We start from the raw sequence: 21432 nt of genomic DNA, 5'->3' as shown, positions 1-21432 counted from the left end.
ATTCGACATCCAAGTTTCGGGAAGAATGTTATTGCAATGGTAAGCTGCAAATTGTATGGTAATGAATGATAAGTTAAGTTGCAGAACTACTCTGTGTGTGTTCGGATTTTTTGTAAGTCAGTATATTTGATCAAACTACCTAGAACAAAACTTACATATCTAAAGAACTGTATCAAATGTATTCACCCACTCCATAATATATGTAGAGCAAAGTTAATCACCCTATCGGAGTCCTTAACAAATTAAAACATCATTTTCGAAGTGTTCGATGAAAGATTATATACAAGGATTTAAATTTCGAAACTTAGCAAATATCATTTATCTTGTCCTCTCACATACTTTAATATTTTTTAAACTATTCATTACAAAAAATATACAGTAAATTCATGATTACTGAATTAATAGAACATTTCCATACTGTTTATCTAATGTTGTCCCCTTAAATGAGAACGGTCTGATTTACTCTTTAAAATATTAATGAACGTATTTCAATTATAATTCCTATTTCTAAATAATGTTAGCAAACCGTAATGTGTGATAATATTGGGAGTTTGTAAAAGTTCAACTTCCAGACAATTAAAATCTTGTAGGTACTTTGAAATTTCTTTAAAAATACAAAATTTTCAAGGACTGATTGTTTTGTTTCAATAAAGCTTCTATAGATATTTTGTTGTTTTATTTTAAACGCTGCTATCCCGTATTAATAATAAATTGGACTGTGATAATAAAGTTACAGTTCGGTTCGGTTAAATAACATTTGCCAAAGTAAATCAGTAAATCCAAATCAATCGATTTTTTTACTTCCATCAGCTGCCTTGTAATGAAAGTTGCATATGTTGTTGATCCAACAACTTCAGTATTTTTGTATGGCTTTAGGCCATTGAAATAAACATTTTAGAACAAAAGTAGCATCGAAACAAACCTGGAAATTATTTACAGTTGTGGGTCCACTCCTAGAGATGGCATAATTAAGAGCGTAGGTGCAAAATTTCGGGCCAATGCTTTTTAAATGCATTAATTTTTTTCGAATCCTGAGTAAACTACTAAATATTTTTGAAAAATTTAAACGCAGAATGAAAGATTACATTACTATCGAGGGACGAAAGTCCGTTAGAATAAACAAAAAGTTTCTTTTGAACGAGATATTTGAAATTAAAAATCACACTAAATTTTCTCTTCTTTTTCACCCCTGTAACTTATTAAAATAAATATTATAGAAGTGTTCAGAGACTTTCGGCCCTCGGAAATAATATAATCTTTCATTCTGCGTTTAAGTTTTTCAAAAATATTTATTAGTTTTCTTAGGATTCGAAAAAAATGAATGCATTTAAAAAGCATTGGCCCGAAATTTTGCGCCTACGCTCTTAAATAACAAAAACGAAAGGAAATAAAAAAGGTAAGTACAAAATTGGCCAAACTAAAGTTTTACTCTCTCTTGTCAAATCAGTGGCGGATCTAAAACTGGGGGAGAGGGAACTTCGAATGAAACACCAACCAAAATACATAAATACGATAAACCCAAACTACATAAAAGACATTAAGCTCCCTTGATTTTCATAACCAGCGGGTTTATTGGGTTGAATTTGTCTGTCTGTGGTTTAAGTTCGATGTCAGCTAACATATTTTTATGTTTTAACAATTTTTTTCTTTAATTTTGGATCTTAGGGTGGGATAATTTCTCCATCCCCCAATACAGTACACTGGTTATAGAAAATCGTCTAAAATTCCAGTTCTTCTCAACCAATCTTTGAAATCTTGATCTTGTTAAAAACAGCTCTTTCCCAACAATTTGGAAGAAAACTAATAAAGACATACACGCTAGATGGCGCTATTTTTTGTTATTTAGAAATCTAGTTTTCCTTGGAAGTTTTAACTAACTGCATGTCTATATTTTGCTCGTATCCCAGGATATCTTACGAAACAGCAGGTCTTTCTAAATCTTCTGGTTTATCTGCAATAATTTAAGCTGTTGTCATTTTAATGTTAGCGTCGCGTCGTCACTAGAGGGCGTTGGATAATTTTTACATCCAATAAAGCGGTAAAATATCATATATAATAAGAAAAGACAAGGCATAGTGTAAAGCGGACCACTTGATTGGTAGTATATCCATCTTATCTTAGCAACGCTTGCGTATTACGCAAATGCCTCTGTACTATGGTCTGGCAAATATTAAATGAAACTATAAATCACAAATCATGCGTCGTAAGTGGTCAAAAGTAGCCGAAATCACTTATCTATCATGCATTCTCGGAAATTTTGAATTCGATCATTGGCGGTGCGTAAGAAAATGTTTCCTTGCTGGTCACTTTTACATTGGTTGCATTCACCAGACTCAATCGCTTAGAAGCTGCTTGCAAGCGGCTTATAATCGATTTTGGTGAACGATGTGCTGATCATGCGCTAACTCCAAGCGACTGATAAGCGGTCGCCATTTTATTCAGCCTTAAATTTGTTGTGCTAAATCATCGCTGAATATCTTATTCTAATATAATTAGAATTATAGTTGAATTTCGCCAACAAATAAATTTACCAAATAAAAAAAGGCAAATTTAATCGAAATATAAATATAATAACACTATTTATAAAATATAATATATAAATAAATATAATATAATATAAAATATCGTCCCCAAACAAAAATGGTTCAAGAATATTATCCATTTTAGTTAGGTTAATAAAAACAAAAACAAAGCAACACGGACAACTGTCAAACGTCAGTCGTTCACCAAACTTTAATTAATAAGCGCTGTGCTGGATTGAAAGTGAATTAATCTGGTGAACGCAACCATTGTAATAGAATATTATATTTCTGCTTGGAATAATAAAAATAATACATAATAGATCTAGTTTATAAAATAAGTTTTCATTCACATTAACAATGTGTAGACTAAACGGATGTGCGGAAAACGACTATATACCTAAACATATAAAATACTCAAATTAGTATCTTCTTCTTCTTCTAATGGCGCTACAACCCTTTGTGAGTCTTGGCCTGCTTAACAATGTTCTTCCATTCTGCCCTGTCGGATACTTTCCTTCGCCACTGCCTGATGTTCATGGTTTTAAGATCCCTCTCTACGTCGTCTATCCATCTTTTACGGGGCCTTCCTCTTGTTCTGTTTCCTTGGGGCTTCCATCTCTGGACTACTTTTACAGCTCGATTATCTGGCATTCTTTCTAGGTGACCAAGCCAGTTTAGTCTTTGTGATTTTACAAATCTGACAATATCTGCGCTCTGCATTAATTCATCCAGCTCGTGGTTCATTTTAATTCTCCACGAACTATCGCTGCATTGGGTTGGTCCAAATATCTTCCTTAGTATTTTGCGCCCAAATATTCTCAGTTGATTTTCATCAGTGGTTGAGAGGGTCCACGTTTCACATCCATATGTGGCCACTGGTCTAATTACTGTTTTGTAGATTCTCAGCTTAGACTCACGATTCAGTAACTTACTTTTCATTAAGTCTTTGTATGCATAAAAACACTTATTACCGCTAGGAATCCGTGCTTGTATTTCTTGACTGATGTTGTTGTTGTCATTTATTATTGAGCCTAGGTAGGGAAAAGTGGAGGCATATTTGTAGGTATGGTTGTCTACCTTCAGATTCTCATGTTCATTCGATTTTGTGCACTCCATATATTTTGTTTTGCTTTCATTTATATATAGACCAAACGTAGCAGCTTCTCGTTTCAGTTCTAACTCAAATTAGTATATTCTTTTTATTTCAAAACGATATTCAATTATTTAGTCTGTTAATAGAAAGAGTGGTAGCAACCGCAGCTGATTGTTTGGTTTATATGTACATAATGTTTTTTTAAAAACATGTCAAAACGTGTTTATTTGGAAGAAGTTATACATCGAGTAGTCATGCGTGACATGAATCATATTGTTACAAATACAATACTCCCCGCAATTGATTCTACGTATTGCGTTTACGGCAGTAAACAGAACGAAAAGCAATTATCGAGATTCTAAGTTTATGTCTGAGAAAAATTTAATTCTCTTTAGTGTCAAATACCCGAGAAGTCTATTTAATAAAGGAATTAATCAACGTCCTGACATTATGTCGAAATGTGTTTACGCAGCAAAATTACGAGAGAACATATGAATCAACAGCTGAATCAGCAGATTGCTGCAACTACACAACGAAGCAAATACTTTCATTTTATAAGCGTCAATAAAAAATAAAAAATTCTGTCAAAGGAAGAACTGGAATACAAAATAAACGTTTAACTTGCATGGTACGGAACAGGCATGATAACACAGCCCAACAAAATAAAAAAAATTGATGCTTGAGAAATAACGAATTTTAAATATTTTTGATGCTCTGATTTCAAAAGTGACTTCATCTTCCTAGTAGTTTTATTTTGGAATCGATGGTATAATTTTAACTTCGCTCAAAAAGATATACACAAAGGCACCTGGAAATCACCATGATAGATCATTCTATTGAAGACACCAATCCAACATAAAAAGCGTTTGCATCAGAAGAGGAGCAAATGCGGGTTCTGATCACTACTGGGTCGAACGTAGGGTAAGGGTCAGAATTGTAAACGTTTAAAAAAGGAAATAGGTTTTAAACATGAACGATACAATGTAGAAGGACTTAAAAATACAAACAAAATGTAAACATCAAACTAGAAAACAAACTAAAACATAAACACAAATAAAGAGTGGGAATGCTGCAGAAACATCGTGAGAGAAGCAGCTGAAGAATTACTAGTCATGAAAGGTAAACAAAGAAGAACAAGAACGAATGACTGTTTTGATGAAGAATATCAGATTATAATAGAGAAAAGACAAAAGCATATTTAACGCTGCAACAAGGGTACAGAACCCGACAAGCAGAGGAGAAATATAAATAACTACGCAGGGAAGAAAAGAACATTCACGCAGAAAGAAGAGAGAAACTATAAACAAAAAACTTCAAGAACTACAAGATCTAAGCAAGCCAATAGAGACGAGAAAATTTTACCAGAAACTGAACAAAAGCAATAAGGGATTCAAACAAAAGAAGTAAAGAGATAAGATGGAATTCCTGAATGAGACCGAAAATGTTTTAGATTATATTTATATATTAGATGTTCGTTTGGAATACTCCATTTAACGTTTTTTATAAAAATATTGCTTTTAATTATGTGTTCTTAATATGCCAGATGCTAGATAAAAAATAAATTCTTCGCTATTGATAGGCTTATTGGTAAAACTCATAAGGACAGCTAAATTATACGATATCATGCGTATGACTCATTTCATTATTTCTTTGCTGGAGTGTATGTTCATACATCATCTGAAAGAGATATAAAAATGTTTGTCTTACTAGTCCAGTTGTGATGGCAATGTACGGCAGGCTACCCCAAATTTTATTATTTTAACCTTTAGGGAGGATTAATGGTAGTGTAAATTTAAAATCACGACTGAATTCCACCGTTGCATTAGCCACCATCTTGAGTTCAAAAGAGAACCGCTCAATATCTTCGCCATAAGTGGTACTAAAATTGTGGTAAATGCGATTTAGTATGATTTCTTTTTTTATAATTTTTTTTATGTTATGTAAAAATTATTGTTTAATGTCTTAGATTCGTTCCTGTTTATGACCTGCTGCTGGTGACATCAGCGTTTAGGGTCCGTTAATCGCTTGTCTCATTAGGCTTATCATAGGCTTCTTCTTCTTCTTCAAACCATTCCCTAAGTTCTTAAGCCAGGATATTCTTCGTCATATGCCTAGGACCTTAAATGTTGATTGCAGCACAAAAATCAAAGAAATCGTTGACAATAAACAAGATAATTTAATAATTATACATAGTCACTATTTTCCCCCTTAACTAGGAAACTATCGACCGCACGAAAAAATCTTTACTATTTTGTCAAAAAGTTGAAAGTGGCACAGATATTGAACAAAAAAAAATTCCTGTACAACCAATCCCCGCAAGCTCTTGTCTCGTTATTATTTATGCAGTGGCGCACCGAGGGGGGGGTTTTGGGGGTTAAACCCCCCCCCCCCCCCAGACCCTATTCCGACACGGTTACTTACACATTTTAAGGACTAAAAATGGAGGTAACACCATAAAAAAAATTTTGGTGACCAACCAAAACCCCCCCCAGAGGCTAATTCTAGGTGCGCTACTGTATTTATGCACACTCCCCCTTCCAATATATCCCTTAACTCGGGACGAAAAATTTGTAAAAAAGAAATTGTAGTAAATCGCATTTGCAACAATTTTAGTTTTTACCTACCATTTTTGTCGAAAAATTGAAAATGCCGTAAATATTGAGCAAAAAGAGTTCTCCTTTAAATTTTTAAATTTACACTATTGACTCCCCCCCCCCTAAATGTTAGATTAAAATTTGGGGTAGCCCAGCATGCAAGATCAAATGCCATCCAGACTGTACTATTAAGACAATAGTATATTGTTTTATTAGGAGTAAAAAATGAGACTTTTGTGGCGAGGCTGTACGTTTGACGGACGAGCGTAGCGAGTCTGATATTAAGCCGGACAAAAAAGTCATTTTTACTCCAAATACTATTTTTTTTCCTCAAACCTTTTCAATTTTTTCTTTTTTAATTACGCCATCTAGCGGTGAACCTACAACTTTTTAAATTATTTCCAGGTTTCTCTTTTGTTATAAAATATTGTATCTCTAGTTTGCATTATAATTCATTACCGAGATCCGTTCTTAGTTGGCCACTCGGCACATAAAGAAACACTTTACGGTTATAATAAATTCTATAAATTCATTGTTCTTATTATATGTCGAATATTTAAATAAAATGACATTTTAATTGAAAAATTATTTATTTTATGTACATTTAACTCTTTAATATTTTACAATAACTTACAATCTAAATTATAAATAAGTATTTGTAGTCAAAATAAATCACAAATCACGTAACCAAAACTACCTACTAGAAATCAACCGAATACAACGTATCCGGCCAATCTCAGATTGTACTTATAAAATACAAAGAAGTCACATTAATTGGGTTCTTACATAATACGTAATATAAAAATATTTTTTCAGAACTCCCATAATTTTAAGTCAGTCAGTGCACTTGATACTTCAACAACTATTTTATACTTGACATTTTGAGTAGTAATCGCTATTGGAAAGATAATATCAACAAACTTTTGTATCATATTATATCTTATGATATTTATTTTTGTTAGAAGACAAGAAATTTAACACATTAAAGCTTTTTGATTATTTGCTGGCACCATGTCGTACTTAACGAGTGTGTATCAAATATAAATGGCACATATTTCCTTAAAAATTTGCTCTTGTAAAGTCAGTTTTTTTTTCAACAGATAATGGAGCGTTTTTGTGCATTAAAATTAAATTAATTATGCCTCAGCACCTCAAAAAACTGATTGGAAGAGTTTTTTACTTGAAATTAATGGAAAACACCGATATGGATTTCTTAATATGTCTATCCAGGTTGTGTGTGACTAAACCCACAGAAACGACACTAAGAGTCAACGTCGATTCGGTAAAATTTTTTGTATATATGTATATAAGGAAGTCGGTGCATTCACGGTTGAAAAATAATTAACAAATATTGAAAGACAAAAGAGATGGCTAGATGAAGTAGGGGGTGGCATCGAATGCAAGTCAGTGAAGATTGGAAAAAGATAGAACAGGAATCTCTATCGATCTAGTAAAACTTTGCTCTCTAACTGTAGTAAAAACACAAAAATATGTAGAAATAGTGCATTTCTGTTTATATTTGATACACCTTCGTCATTTAGCCACTTTAAATAGGAGCAGTCATTTTAAAAAGAATCCCCTTCCCAATTTATACCTAAAAATATTGTTTATGTAGATACAACCTAAAGAAGAATACTTCATTTTAAGGATATGCATTTTACAAGTCTACGAACTAGGTTTAAAGAGTTTCATACTTTTATTCCTATGTATTGCTCGTTTACAAACAAGGAGACAAGCAAAAAATAGACATTTCAGTTTTTACTGTTGGTCTAAATTGGATTTTCTTAGAATTTGAAGAAGCTATTTATATTGTACACCAGGGGCGAGCGGTCCATGAAATCATTGCTTCCCTAGATTTCCGTAGTGATACCGTATCAACTGAGTAACTGAGTATACTTAAAACATACTCGTATATCCAACGCTGCATATTTTAGCTTTCCTATACGTACGTGGACGCGTTGTTAGTCGGAGTTATGTCAGCATAAACTGTTTTCAAGTGAAAGAGTCTACGTCACAATGGGCGGGGTTTTTAAAAACCTTTCCGAAAATTTATAATTTGTGTGTAAGGACTTTTGGTCATGAACATTCATTCTGTGGGATTGGTATTATTTGTTGTTCGTGAATTTGTCAGGTAAGAATATCAAATTATTAAGATATTTACTATGAATGTCCATATTTTAAGGTTATGTTATGGTTTGATTAAAACTTTAATTATTTTTATACTGTATTTTAAGGTATTTTGTTGTTTTTATCAGAGTTATTTCAAAATAAATCAAATCATTGAATTTATTTACGAAGTTGCAATATCCAATGCAAGATAAACAATATTGATTTCTGTGTAAAGAATTAACAAATTTAAAGATGTTATTAACAAAAAGTCGGTCAGATAGCCAAGCGGGTCAGGCGGCCGATTCTCATTCGCTTCACTGTCGAATTGTTAAGTGGATGTCGGTTCAAGCCCTGGCTCGGTGTACAGAAAAATAAAAAAAAGGCCAACGCTACAGTTTAAAATTCTAAAACGAATCTGCGGCTTAGACATAGATATATACATATATATATATATATATATATATATATATATATATATATATATATATATATTAACATATTAACAAAAAGAGAGATAACTTTGAAAATAGCTGAAATAATATGACGGCAAGAAGTTCTGAGTCCAAAGGAAACGCATACGCACTGATAACTTTGGAGAACTTGAATCGTGCTACCGCCGACTATACTATCACATTTTAGATCAAATATACCAACAAATGAAAAATAAGGTTAATAATTTTGATGACTTTCTTGAGCTGTTCAATTTAAATGCGTTTAAAAAACACATTTTCCTAAAAAACTGATAAAATGTTTGTCTTACGGACATTTAACAGCTTTATGTTATATATTAATCGTGCATCGGAACAGTAGACACTTCGGAAAAATTAGAGAGGCTTGGGTGAGGTTATGTCATGTCGATGAGCAACCTTCTTGCCATAATAGTAAGCATTCATCGATTTCAATCAATAATGGTCATACCTTGTATAAAGTTAATGAATGTGTTTGTATTAAAAACAAACAAAATTATGGCAGAAAGGTAAGATTATGAAAATTTTAAGTTAGTATACTTATTTAGTATGTAGTAAAGGTAAAAGCTCCCATTAAGCTTGATCTCTAATGAGGGAGGACATGTTATATATTAATCCTGCATCGGAACAGTACACTTCTGAAAAATTAGACAAGCTTGAGTGAGATCATGTCATGTCGATGAGCAGCTCCGAACGTCCACGCTACTATGATTAATTGAATTATTTCTAACCGTTTTATAAGTAAATCAATAGTTACGTTTTGTTAGTCTGTGCTTCATGAAATCAACTTCTTTGGACAAAGCATATTCGGAGGTAGTGAAATTATATGAGTTAGTACTGACCATTCCAGCTACTATTACCTCTGTAGAACATAGTTTTTCAACTCTAAAACGAAATAAAGACTTAATTGCGAAACTCGACAGGGCAATATCGACTCTCTAATGTTTCTCTTTTAGCAATTGACAATAATTTGGTTAAAGAAATCTCACAATATCCACGTTTTTACACAGAAGTTATAGAAGAGTTTGCGAAAAATAATAGAATTGAATTACATTATAAATAGGTGAATTTTTACAATTTTTTTATAAATTGCTTCCCTTGTTTAAAATTTCACCGCACGCCCCTGTTGTACACTCTATCACCTTCCCCTGGTCCATCGTTATCATATAACTATTAAATTTCCTACGCTCTTGTGCGAATATTACAGAAAACTGCCATTGTGTCACTTTTATTGTAAATCGTCGATAAATTTGTTCGAGTAAGTATATCTCACAGATTACTTCAATTACCAGATGAATTTAAACAAAAGTAACTACAAGCCGACCCGCGGGATTTTTCAAATTAATATTGTCGGTCCGTTGCACTACAGAACCTAAAATTATGAAATTAATATATCTGTACACAACGGAATACACCAAAGAGAGCAATAGTATGGTGATAGATTCGCCGACCAGGAATTTAAGTTATGTGACTGACAATTGCTCAACTCTTGATTTCTTGGGGTAAGTATACATTTATAAGATGATAATGAGAAATTAATAGTTTCACTACATTCCAAATCGAAGCAAAAATGCAGCGGACTAACTTTAATAATACCACCGAAAGAACATGAGAATATTTTGTGATTCTAGAACTATTTTCACATGAATAAAATTCAGAAACAGTAATATAAAACACGAAATTGGTAAGATGGAAGACAGTCTCAATACAAGCACTTCTTTTACAAACAATTCTAGTCCTCAAAGATATGATATTGTAACTGTGCCAAGGACATATGGGCCGAAGAGAATGAAAGTGGCATAAGTCACTAGTACATGTATTCGCCACTAGGAGCAGCACTAGTTGCCTTTCTCTACAAAACATTTGTTTTGTTAAGTCACTGTTTGTTGTTGTGTAAATCCCAGATAAGTGCAGTTTCGATCATTAATGACTGAAAAACTTTATCATTTTATTCAGTGAAAAAAAGGTGAACGAGTTTCAAGTATTATTAGTGAATTCAAAGACTTTCTAATTAGTTATAGTTGAGACTATATCAGTGAATACTGGATTCAATAATGGTTATTTTGAGAGTTTACTATAACAGTGAAAGTAAACACTTACATTCACTTGAATTTGTTGACGATGTAGACAGAGATCCTGACTTTGATCTTGACCAATCCAGGCCTAGGCTGAATCATTTAGAACAATTTCTCAATCCTTCTGCAGTAAACAGGGGAGTAACATATTCTTCTAGTTCAGAAGACGATAGTGGAATTCTGCATTCATTTTTTAGTTGAAAGAAAACTTTTGAAAACCAACAATGAATGTAATGTATTCAACATGCTAATAATGCTATTCACGTCAAATGTTCACCTTGCAACTTGCATATGTTTAAGAGTGAAACTGGCTTAAGTCAATGTAGCACAATTTTTGTATTGTATATGTAAGATGTAGAATTTATATTTCTAGATTAGATTGACCACTTAAACGTAGACATTTTTCAGTTGTTTTATTGCAATATCGTTTTATTTGATTTTTTTCAAACGATTTTAACAAACTCCTGTATTCCCCAGACATGCCTTAAATTGACTTATGCCACTTTTCGGCATTTTGAAGTCAACCTAACACACTTACTTGATAGCAAACTACTATGGAAGAGTATTGTGTCTTGGACCTCTCAAAACAATAATTTAGTACTAAACTTACGTCATCAACTTTTTTGTTGATGTTCAAGAAACGAAATCGCTGATGATAATTGCATATGAATTAATTATGGTTAGGATACAAAGGATAAAAGTAAGTACAGCTCATTGATGATAACATAGTTGATGATGACCCCCTCCTCCAAGTTGCTGATACACAATACTTGTAAACTTGGCGCAGACGTGATTTCCCTACAGGCAATGCTACAATAAGAGAGTTTGCGAGATGTGAAGATTTACTTTCTTATTGTTTTTAGATAATAGAAGTATAATATGTAAATTGTGATGTTCTCGCAAAAACTAAACCGTTGTCAAATCTACAATAACAAGTTTTTCACATATGTAAAAATGTTTTTATGTAAACTCTACTTAATATTTGATCTACAAAGATTTAGTAAAACGACAGATATCATATATAATATTGTGCAAATTCATGTGGACACATCATATTTTTCAATGTCAATGAATAATAATACATACAAAGCTGGGACTAACATAATGGTTAAATTTTGTGGTGAGACATTGATCGAGGCTTGGTCGACATGAGGATACCACAGTGGCCATGCCACCGAACTAGTTTGGGCAAAGAATATTACCTTTATTTCATATTATCTAGAGCATCATTATAGAAAAGTAATTTTTTAGTTAAAGTCTGTAAAAATAAAGCTCTTTATTGTGAATGTTTAGTGGAATTTTTTTGAGCTTAACGTTATTTGTGAAAAAAAGTTTGTTAGTGTTGCAACCTTGCTTAGAGCAAGACGAGCTGCAATACTATCAAATGTGCTGGAGGATGCATGAGCCTGCCAGCCAATAAATAGAAGTACATACAAAGCTGGACGCACACTAAAGTGTATTACTTTGAGTGAACATACATTAATGACTCAAATAAGGTATTGAAAGAAAAAAAAGGTCAAGATTGTGGATTGGGGTCAACACAAAAGGGAAATGTGGAAGTAATACAAAGATAACAGTAAGAAATGAAGGTTTTTTAATGAATGAAACAAATGAAAACCTTTCTTTTTGCTTTAAGAATTGAAGTTATGTGGGAGATTATAAAAAATAAAATTTCAAAAATAGTTTGCACAACAAAAATCAAAACGGTCGAGGTTATGATTGAAACATGATTTCAAGATCACTAAATATAACTAATAAATGTTGTTCACTTGAGTTGACATTAATAGGAACATTGATCTATTTTTTTAAAAGTCCTTAAAACTGAGCAGAAGTATTTGTGACGACACATGTTCTCAAAAGTGCTCAGTGTGCAAGTAATACAAGTGAAACAAATAAGACAATTATTTATTCATGTTTTATGTTTGAAAAATAATAAGAAAATGCACCTTCAACTAGCCCGAAAAGATCTAGCACATTTTAATGTTAACTTTAATAAATGTTTATTGCTTCTAACAATTCTTAGCAGCAGCGTAGGAGTTACCGTATGATGCTAAGAAATTGGCCCCCATTTAACACTTTCTTAGTAAATCCACTTGACATGATGCAAAAAAACTTCTTAAAATCGTTTTTAACGAGAAACCAATAATGGTGATGATTTTTGTGAACAAGTGACATCATGCAATTTGATTGGTTTTCACGTGACTTCGGAGTGATTTAATTGCATTTTAATTATTAAATAATTAAATTCCTTAAAAATAAAAAAATATAGTGTGTTTTTCTATTAAGGAACCTACCGTTTTGTGGAAAAATTGTACTTAATTTAAAAAAAGATCTAAACCACAATTCACACAATATCATAGATGACATTTTTCTTTGATAATAAATATTTTCACTGATTTAAAACTTACTCTTTCAAATTTAGTTACATAAATGTTCTCAAAACTTATTACAAACAGTCCCCAGTGTTGAATGTCAACTGATACAAAAGAATACTGTAGAAAAAATCATATTACAACTGATCCTGACTGGCCTATTATGATATTTTTAGTGTCCAAACTCAACCAACCCAAAAATGTGTTTTTGTAACATCGTGAGAATTTGGTATGTTGAATTAACCACTCTGTGTGATATTTTTACTTACGCCTGATATAAATTTTAGAATTTTCATCTTAACATAATATTTATAAGATTTAATACTTATCCCCCTAAAATCTTCCCCAATATTTGACTATTCAATTAACGCAAAAAAATATGGGTAAAACTTCTCAGTACATTTGCTATTTGAAGTTGGCTTAAGAACAGTCCTGCCAACCTACACTCGATAAATAAACTAAAAGAGGTATGTTACTTGACTGACGGTAATCAAAAAATGAAATACACTTTATCTTGAATTTTATGGTTCCTGTAAACAAAAAAAAATGTAAGATTCATAAAAGGTTCTTTATATATCATTAATGATTAAAATGTAATGCATCAGTCATTCAACTCTAAAAGTCTGTTCTTTATTCATACTATAATATGTTTATACCCTATTCATTCTACAAATTCCCAATCGTCAATAGAACCACATGTAAGCCAAACAGGGTCGTACTGATGTACAACCTATGTATCATATGATTTTTAAAATATTTACTTTTGAAACTGTTAGTGTAAGAATTTCTTGAAATTAAATCATTATATCACAATTAAACTAAACTCTAAAAAATAACACGACCAGTAAATAACTTAACAATAAATATAACATAAATATAACACAATATATTAACTTAAAAATCAACACGATACAATTAGAATTTAAAATGATCACAAGTTGGGATCTGTAACATGAGAATCTGTCTCGCTTACGGTAATAAATTATATTTTATAGCCTCTTGACGAATGAGACGGCGAATATCAACACGTGCTCATGTTTACTGATGGGAATTTGGTAAACGAATAAACTTTAGGTCTATATTGAATCTCATCATGCTAAATAATAATTGCTATGTGTCACTAAACTATGAATCAACCATTAAATACATTCTGAAGACTCCACTAGTGATGCTACTCTACATAAAACAAATTACACTATTTGTTTGTGGGAGAAAGAGATATGTACCTATTTTCAAATATTTTAGCAGTTGCTACTTATTTTAGACAGTAGTATCTGTTTTCTGTTGTCCAAAGTAGATGGTGATATGTGATGTAAGACATTTTAAGAGCAGGCTTTTCTCTTTCCGATTTGTACCGGATGAGGCCCAATATAGGCCTAAACATGCCATAGTAGGTGTAAAATTTCTTGTATAAAATGAATTTTGGAAAATACAGGTATTTGACCACAAAATAATTAATCACTTAATGCATAGAAAGATCATTCAACAACTGCATTACATAAGCTAAAGATTTTGGTGGAATTAAACTTAAAGTGTGGAAAAATTAAATTAAACAAAAAGGAAAAAACTGAAATGTGTGCTGTGATAATACTTTCATTTGACAAGGCTTAACAACAACCAAAATCAAAATAGAATTAAATTAAATTTTTATCTCTACGAAAAATGGAATAATGAAAGAAATTTTGTAAGAAAACTTTCTACTTATTTGTTGTTCAAGTACTTATGTGTCCTTTAAACTTACCTAAATTCTAGTCCGCATACACAATATAATCAGGATCGGCCACTTCCATAACATATGGTTGTTGGATCATTTGTATGCTATTTGTACCACGTTGTAAATTATTTTTATTTCTAAAAGATCAACTTAAGTATTAAACTATATCAAACATATAGAAAAATCTTACTTAGATTTGGCGTGAGTTAAAATATGACTCTTCAGGTTAGTCGATTGTGCAAATTTCTTGTTACAACCATCAAATGGACATACATACGGCCTATCTCCAGTATGTATCCGAACATGTGTCCTAGAACAAAAAAAAAACATTCAGATCAAGAAACAGAACCTAGAAATGTTTTACCATGGAATAAAATAAGGTATATTATTTTTACAGTAACTTTGATTGGGGGCATAAAATGTTTCTCCTTTCAGGTCACCTAAAAAAAATGCGGCACTATCTTATGTTGGACAACCTTGTTTTTCTATTATTACATTCTTGGCAAATTCTTCTGCAAATGCCAGAAGGGTGTCCAAAAGGGATAAACATATTTTTAATTAACTCATTTTTTTACATTTGTGTTTTCAAAATTGTAAATAACAAGTTAGGTTATGAATGTAATTAGAGTTTGTACTATTTAGTGGAAGTGACTAACATTCCAACCATCAAAGATTTTATTGCACAGCAATTATGATTTTTTAGATGGCTCCATATAAAATAATAAAACTGTAACTTATAGATCAATCTTCAAATGTAATTTATTGCCAAATATTAAACAAAATTTTAAAAAATACTTTACTATTCAATGTACATCTTTATTCTGGTTGAATTTAGATCACTTACCTTAAGTTAAAGTCTAAACTGAACCTCTTCCCACATCCTTCAAAAGTGCATTGGAATGGTTTTTCACCTGTGTGTACTAATTGGTGGCGCTTGAGCTTACTAGATTCTACAAAAGCTTTTCCACATTCAGCACAAACATGGACACGAGGTCCATGTGTGTGTAAATGTTTTCTCATAGCAGAATTGTCTCTAAACATTTTATTGCAGCCTTTATGAGGACAAGCTAAAACAAATACAGTATTTAAACAAAAGAAATGACTTAAAGAAGAGCAAAATCTTGCTAGAAAATACACTTAGCAATAGTACAAAATTAGTTGTGAAAGCTCATGTGTGGTCTGAAGTAGGTAGAGAAGAGAGAAGAGCAGAGCACTCCAAGTGGTTAATCCAGCAACGTTTTTACAACTGGGTATCACTTGTACTTCAAAACTATTGCAGTTATCAAGATGAACCAAACAGCATTCTACTCTTTAGATGTCTCTCCATGGTCAGTGCTCTAACCAAAAATATTCATTGTTATTTAGAAAATTGCAAAAAAGGATCGAAAAATTCAAAAGCTGGCAATTTTGTTTTTTTTTCCTGTGAAAATCTTTCATTTTAATTCTGAACATAGCTCATTCGATACAGAATATGAAACCATTTTGTTTTTTGTTTTCAGTTGATTCTTTTCCAAGAAATGATGACACCCTTCAACAAATTAGAGGAGTTTGGGCAGCCATTTTCAGAGCTGCCATTAGAAAAAAAAATTTTCAAGTAGTTTAATGCATGTACTTTCACCTGTAAAAAGTTTGATTTTCAAATATCTTTTGTACTATAAATAAAATTTATTTAAAAAAAAACACTGTTTTTGGAGGAACCTGACCTTAAATGGTGCATAAAAATTCACAAATTATAGTTAAAAATATTATAGTTAGTCTTACCTATGGTTCTGTCTGTTGTGTCTTGATTTGGTCTCCGAACTCTAGGACTTTTCAGTCCAGGTCTTGCAAATTCAGCTAATTGTTTTGGATCTGACAAATCCAATCCAGGTATCCCATCAACTGGTATTTTTTTACCAGTCATATATTCAGTGTAATCTGGATCTGGTTCAGGGTTAGAACCTTCATCTATAAGACAAAGCATATCTTTTTATATTCTTTGCGAAAATTAGTAAAATATTGAAAGAAAAAAAGAAGGAAGAAGAAAATTTAATGTACTCAGAATAATTAATAAATCACAAAACTAAGGAAAAACTAGAAATAATATAGAAAACAAGTGATTACTAGTAAAATAAGAACTAGTTTCAGTGAGACAAATCAATGATTATATTACTGCATTCTATGGAAATCCTAGAAAATAGGAATAGGCCAGAAGACAACAAAAGATGATACTGGAAACAGTTAAAATTTAAATAAAGAACAGAGGTACATGAGTGCTAATGTGTGGAAACTTAGAAAAATACCTTCAAAAGCAATAGTCCTAAAGATTACTCATACTAGAAGTCCTTGCACTAAGGAAAAGTTATACTCAAATAAAGATTCTACTAAGCTAACAGTCTTTGTTAGTTGAAAATAGGTACAACATAGATTTTATATTAATTAAACCTATATTAAATGGCATTTGCATAGATCAGTTTGTACAAAAGAACCTTTCAGTTTTAAAACATTTCAGAAAAACTGTTTAGGAATATAAAGATAGGAAAAATATATGTTCTGTTAAAAATAATTTACCCTGTTTATGTTTATATTCCCATATTAAATGATTCATGATTGAATCTTACACATTTCAAATGTAGTATCATATATTAGCAATATCAATTCATACAAAGCACTGTTAAGCAATTTATGTAATTTATTATTGTGCTTATCGAACTTAATGCATTGAATTACAAGTTATAAAGCTGTTTATGTACAATAATACGATAATACCAAAGAATAATACTTTACTAAAACGGCAACAATTCAAATACCAGCGGTAATAGTAATGACGTTTGCGCAGATGTCAAATACATTCTAAAAATAGAAATGAAAATTCTGGACTCAATTTTATTAAACAATTAATAAAGTTCGACTTTTTAAGTAAATTGCATCTGCTCTGCTGGTATATAAAAAGAAGTATAATTTGGTACACTATATAGAAAATTTATTTTTTAACTTTTTTACAAACATGTATATCCGCCATAATTGTCCACCATGATTATTTTCTTCGGCCATTTAAAAGTATGGCAGATTTTACAGTGATGGCTGCTCAAAATCAAAACAAACTACAAACTGATCAAATTTTTTACAGTTTTGCTTTTAATGACGTAACTAAACTACCCTACTGCCCTAACAGTTCATAGATATGTTTAAGCAAGTGACCTTAGTGACCTTGATGCTGTAAATCAATTGGGCATGAAATACCTCAGTGAAAAATGAACTACCGGAAGACAAATACTAAATATGTACATACCGTCGCTTGTTCCTGATGCCCACATTGTTACGGAAAACTCGCCTTCCATCGTTTTTATTTGCACTTGTTTCTGTTCCCACTTTCGAGGCTTTGCTTCGACATGCATTTCACTGAGCAAAATTTCATTCTCGCGTCGGGCGAGCACGCCACGGTTTTTCATGGCTTTCTTCCGTTTAGATGGTCCAGGGGAAGATTCGACATACAAATCAGACGAGTCAGGAACAGGTACATCATATAAATTTAAAGGATCTCCGGAATCATCTATGATTTCCTCTTGTGCCTCTAAAATAATGTCTCTACCTTCTAAAGACTGCATTGACATCATAGGTTCTCCACATTCTACGATAGTATCGCAGTTGTCGGTCATATCTACAGGTATAGCTTCTATTTCGACGCATTCTTGGATGTCCGGCTGAATTTCTACTTCACACATAATATTTTGATGGTCCGCCATGACTATGGCTCCTATTTTGTTTATAAAAGATGGTCGACAAATATGGCCACTCACAACACAACAATGGCGGCGAAAACTGTCTAACGGGAACAAAACTGCGTCTCAGTCGAAACAAGTTCTCGGAAATTTTACGAGGACAGACATACTAATTCATACGTGCTCTCTTTCTAGTACAAACTAAGAAGAACGTATTTTAAGAGAAATTATGTGTTTGCTAAGTTCGCATAAATAAATGAAAGCCTCGCCATCTATGAATGTATAGTGTAAAAATTGAAGCTTTTAATGCAGAAAATTGCATTAAAAATTTTAGTTTAATTTTTAATTTGTAAATATGTATAAATAGGTTATGGTTATATTTTTGTTTTTGTATTGAATATCGGTATACCAGTAATATATTTTTTAAATCTAATTGGAAACTGCAATATTAGAAAAAAAAAGGCATTATTCATGGGTATTTATTTCAATTTTTCTGTAGTACCATGTAATCATTAAGTGAGTTAATAATTATTAATTTCATTAAATTAAAATAAAAATTAAATATTAATATGAAAGTTACAGTGGGCAAATAAAACAAAAATTATATTATCAATAGAATAGATAAATATAATCACAGAACAGTACACCTATCAAAATTATAGAATGTAATGTAAATTGTGATGGAATTGTTAATTCTTCCTTTGTTCATTATTTATGGTCTCGTCAATAGGTATATTCTCACAACATTAGATTAACAAACTTTAGCTGACATTTTGTTCCAGAATAGTCTGGAATGACATTGAAACATATATAGAAATTGATATGATAAGCATAGTTTTATATAGATATAGGTATAATATGGTATTATCTTTAACCGTTTATCAACACTGGATGTGTATAAAAACTAATAATAGTAAATTTTTATATATTGATACTCATTTCGGGGATTTACATAAATCTGGGTATAAAAGGTAGTAAAAGTAAAAAATCCTCATCAGTGATATAATTTGAGTGTAGGTGTCAGTCAAGTTCTTAGTTTGCTTTGTACAGAAATTATTTAGGTACTCTAAAATGTATCCCTGTGCATATTGTGATAGAGTTTTCAGAGAATATGAGTACAGGCAGCAACATATTGATGACAAACACTGTTTTGAATGTGATTACTGTGATGAGAACTTCATATCCGCAGAACAAAGAAACATCCATGATAGAAGAATACATCTAATATTTGAGTGTCCCCATTGTGATAGACTTTTCAGGGCAAATGAGCATATGGAGCAGCATATTGACGACAAACATTATTTTGAATGCAATTACTGTGACGAATACTTTATATCTGCTGAAGAAAGAAACGTCCATGATAGAAGGGTGCATCTAACCTTTGAGTGTCCACATTGTGATAGACTTTTCAGGGCAAATGAGCATATGGAGCAACATATTGACGACAAACATTATTTTGAATGTGATTACTGTGATGATTACTTCATATCTGCTGAGGAAAGAAACGTTCATGATAGACAGGTACATCTAACATTTGAGTGTCCATATTGTGATAGATTGTTCAGGGCAAATGAGCATATGGAGCAACATATTGATGACAAACATTATTTTGAATGCAATTACTGTGACGAATACTTTATATCTGCTGAAGAAAGAAACATCCATGATAGAAGGGTGCATCTAACCTTTGAGTGTCCACATTGTGATAGACTTTTCAGGGCAAATGAGCATATGGAGCAACATATTGACGACAAACATTATTTTGAATGTGACTACTGTGACGATTACTTCATATCTGCTGAGGAAAGAAGCATCCATGATAGACAGGTACATTTTATATTTTAGTCTCCATATTGTGATAGATTGTTCAGGCCAAATGAGCATATGCAGCAGCATATTTTTGCCAAACATTAGAAAAATGCAGAAATAATCAAGATAAACTAGTTTATATAAATATTAAGTTCTAAATATTTAGCAGTTTATATTATATATACATATTGTATGGGGCTTAGTTGGGTTAGGTATGTACTTTCATTTCATTCAGTTAATACAGAATCTTGGGATATAGTTTAGTTAATTTCATTTATTTAAATATTTGTATATGTATTGTATAATGCTAATAAATACTTAATAATTATTATTTTTCTTTCTTTATATATAAAAAATATACTTTTTCCTTTATTGTAATAATTGATTCGAAAATCTCTAGCATATTCTCTGTATATATGTTTCATCTTATATAATTAGTTTTTCACTTATTTATTTATTTCCTATTATTTTGCAATGACAATATTCTGTATTTCCATATAGTACAGGTAAGGTATATGGGCAAAAGACAAAGGTGAACATTCTCATGCAAATTAAATTAATTTTTAAGTAAACCAGTTGATTTAGATTATATGCTATAGATTTTGAATGATTCTATTATCACCAAGTTCTTAATCTGAGTTTTATTTTTGTTTTTATTAAAGAGACATGATTTGTCAGGTGTTTCACACATTCTAAGCTTTGTTTTCCATAATTAGAACAATAAAGTTTATGCAAATCATAGATTAGTATTATCTATTTCATATAAATCAGGGTAAATATCTGATATAAATGTCAGTGTCTTTTTCTTGGCTATGCACTCTGTATGTTCAAGAGTATCCATAGGTTTTGATTTTTCATTTATTCTATCATTATTTTGTTTTTGCCTCACTCAAAAGGATCTTTAGTGAAATTGTCACTGATCATTTTTATTTGGCCAAAAAAAGTTAGTAATAAATATCTATAGAAATAATTGTAA

General features: G+C 31.5%; 1 protein-coding gene across 1 annotated transcript; it reads right to left on the bottom strand.

Annotated features, from left to right (window-relative positions):
• Window positions 1-6780: 6780 nt before the first annotated feature.
• On the bottom strand, window positions 6781-18945 carry LOC140436379 (uncharacterized). Its single transcript, XM_072525130.1, has 6 exons — window positions 18218-18945; window positions 16708-16893; window positions 15791-16013; window positions 15137-15256; window positions 14974-15083; window positions 6781-13762 (listed from the first exon to the last, which is right to left on the bottom strand). Exons 1-5 carry the CDS (start codon window positions 18669-18671, stop codon window positions 14981-14983), a joined length of 1086 nt encoding a protein of 361 aa, XP_072381231.1. The 5' UTR covers window positions 18672-18945; the 3' UTR covers window positions 6781-13762; window positions 14974-14980.
• Window positions 18946-21432: the final 2487 nt, after the last annotated feature.

Source organism: Diabrotica undecimpunctata, chromosome 3 (genome assembly GCF_040954645.1).
Source record: "Diabrotica undecimpunctata isolate CICGRU chromosome 3, icDiaUnde3, whole genome shotgun sequence".
Taxonomy (NCBI): Eukaryota; Metazoa; Arthropoda; class Insecta; order Coleoptera; family Chrysomelidae; genus Diabrotica; species Diabrotica undecimpunctata.
This window is presented reverse-complemented; position numbering and strand designations above follow the sequence as displayed.

Bases quoted from the DNA above. Each gene is read 5' to 3' on its own strand.
- LOC140436379 (XM_072525130.1), bottom strand. From the start codon at position 18,671: ATGGCGGACCATCAAAATATTATGTGTGAAGTAGAAATTCAGCCGGAC. The intron at 16,014-16,707 runs GTAAGACTAACT...TATTTGTTTTAG, and splicing joins CACAACAGACAGAACCATAG to CTTGTCCTCATAAAGGCTGC. The intron at 15,257-15,790 runs GTAAGTGATCTA...TTTTTGTTCTAG, and splicing joins AGTTTAGACTTTAACTTAAG to GACACATGTTCGGATACATA.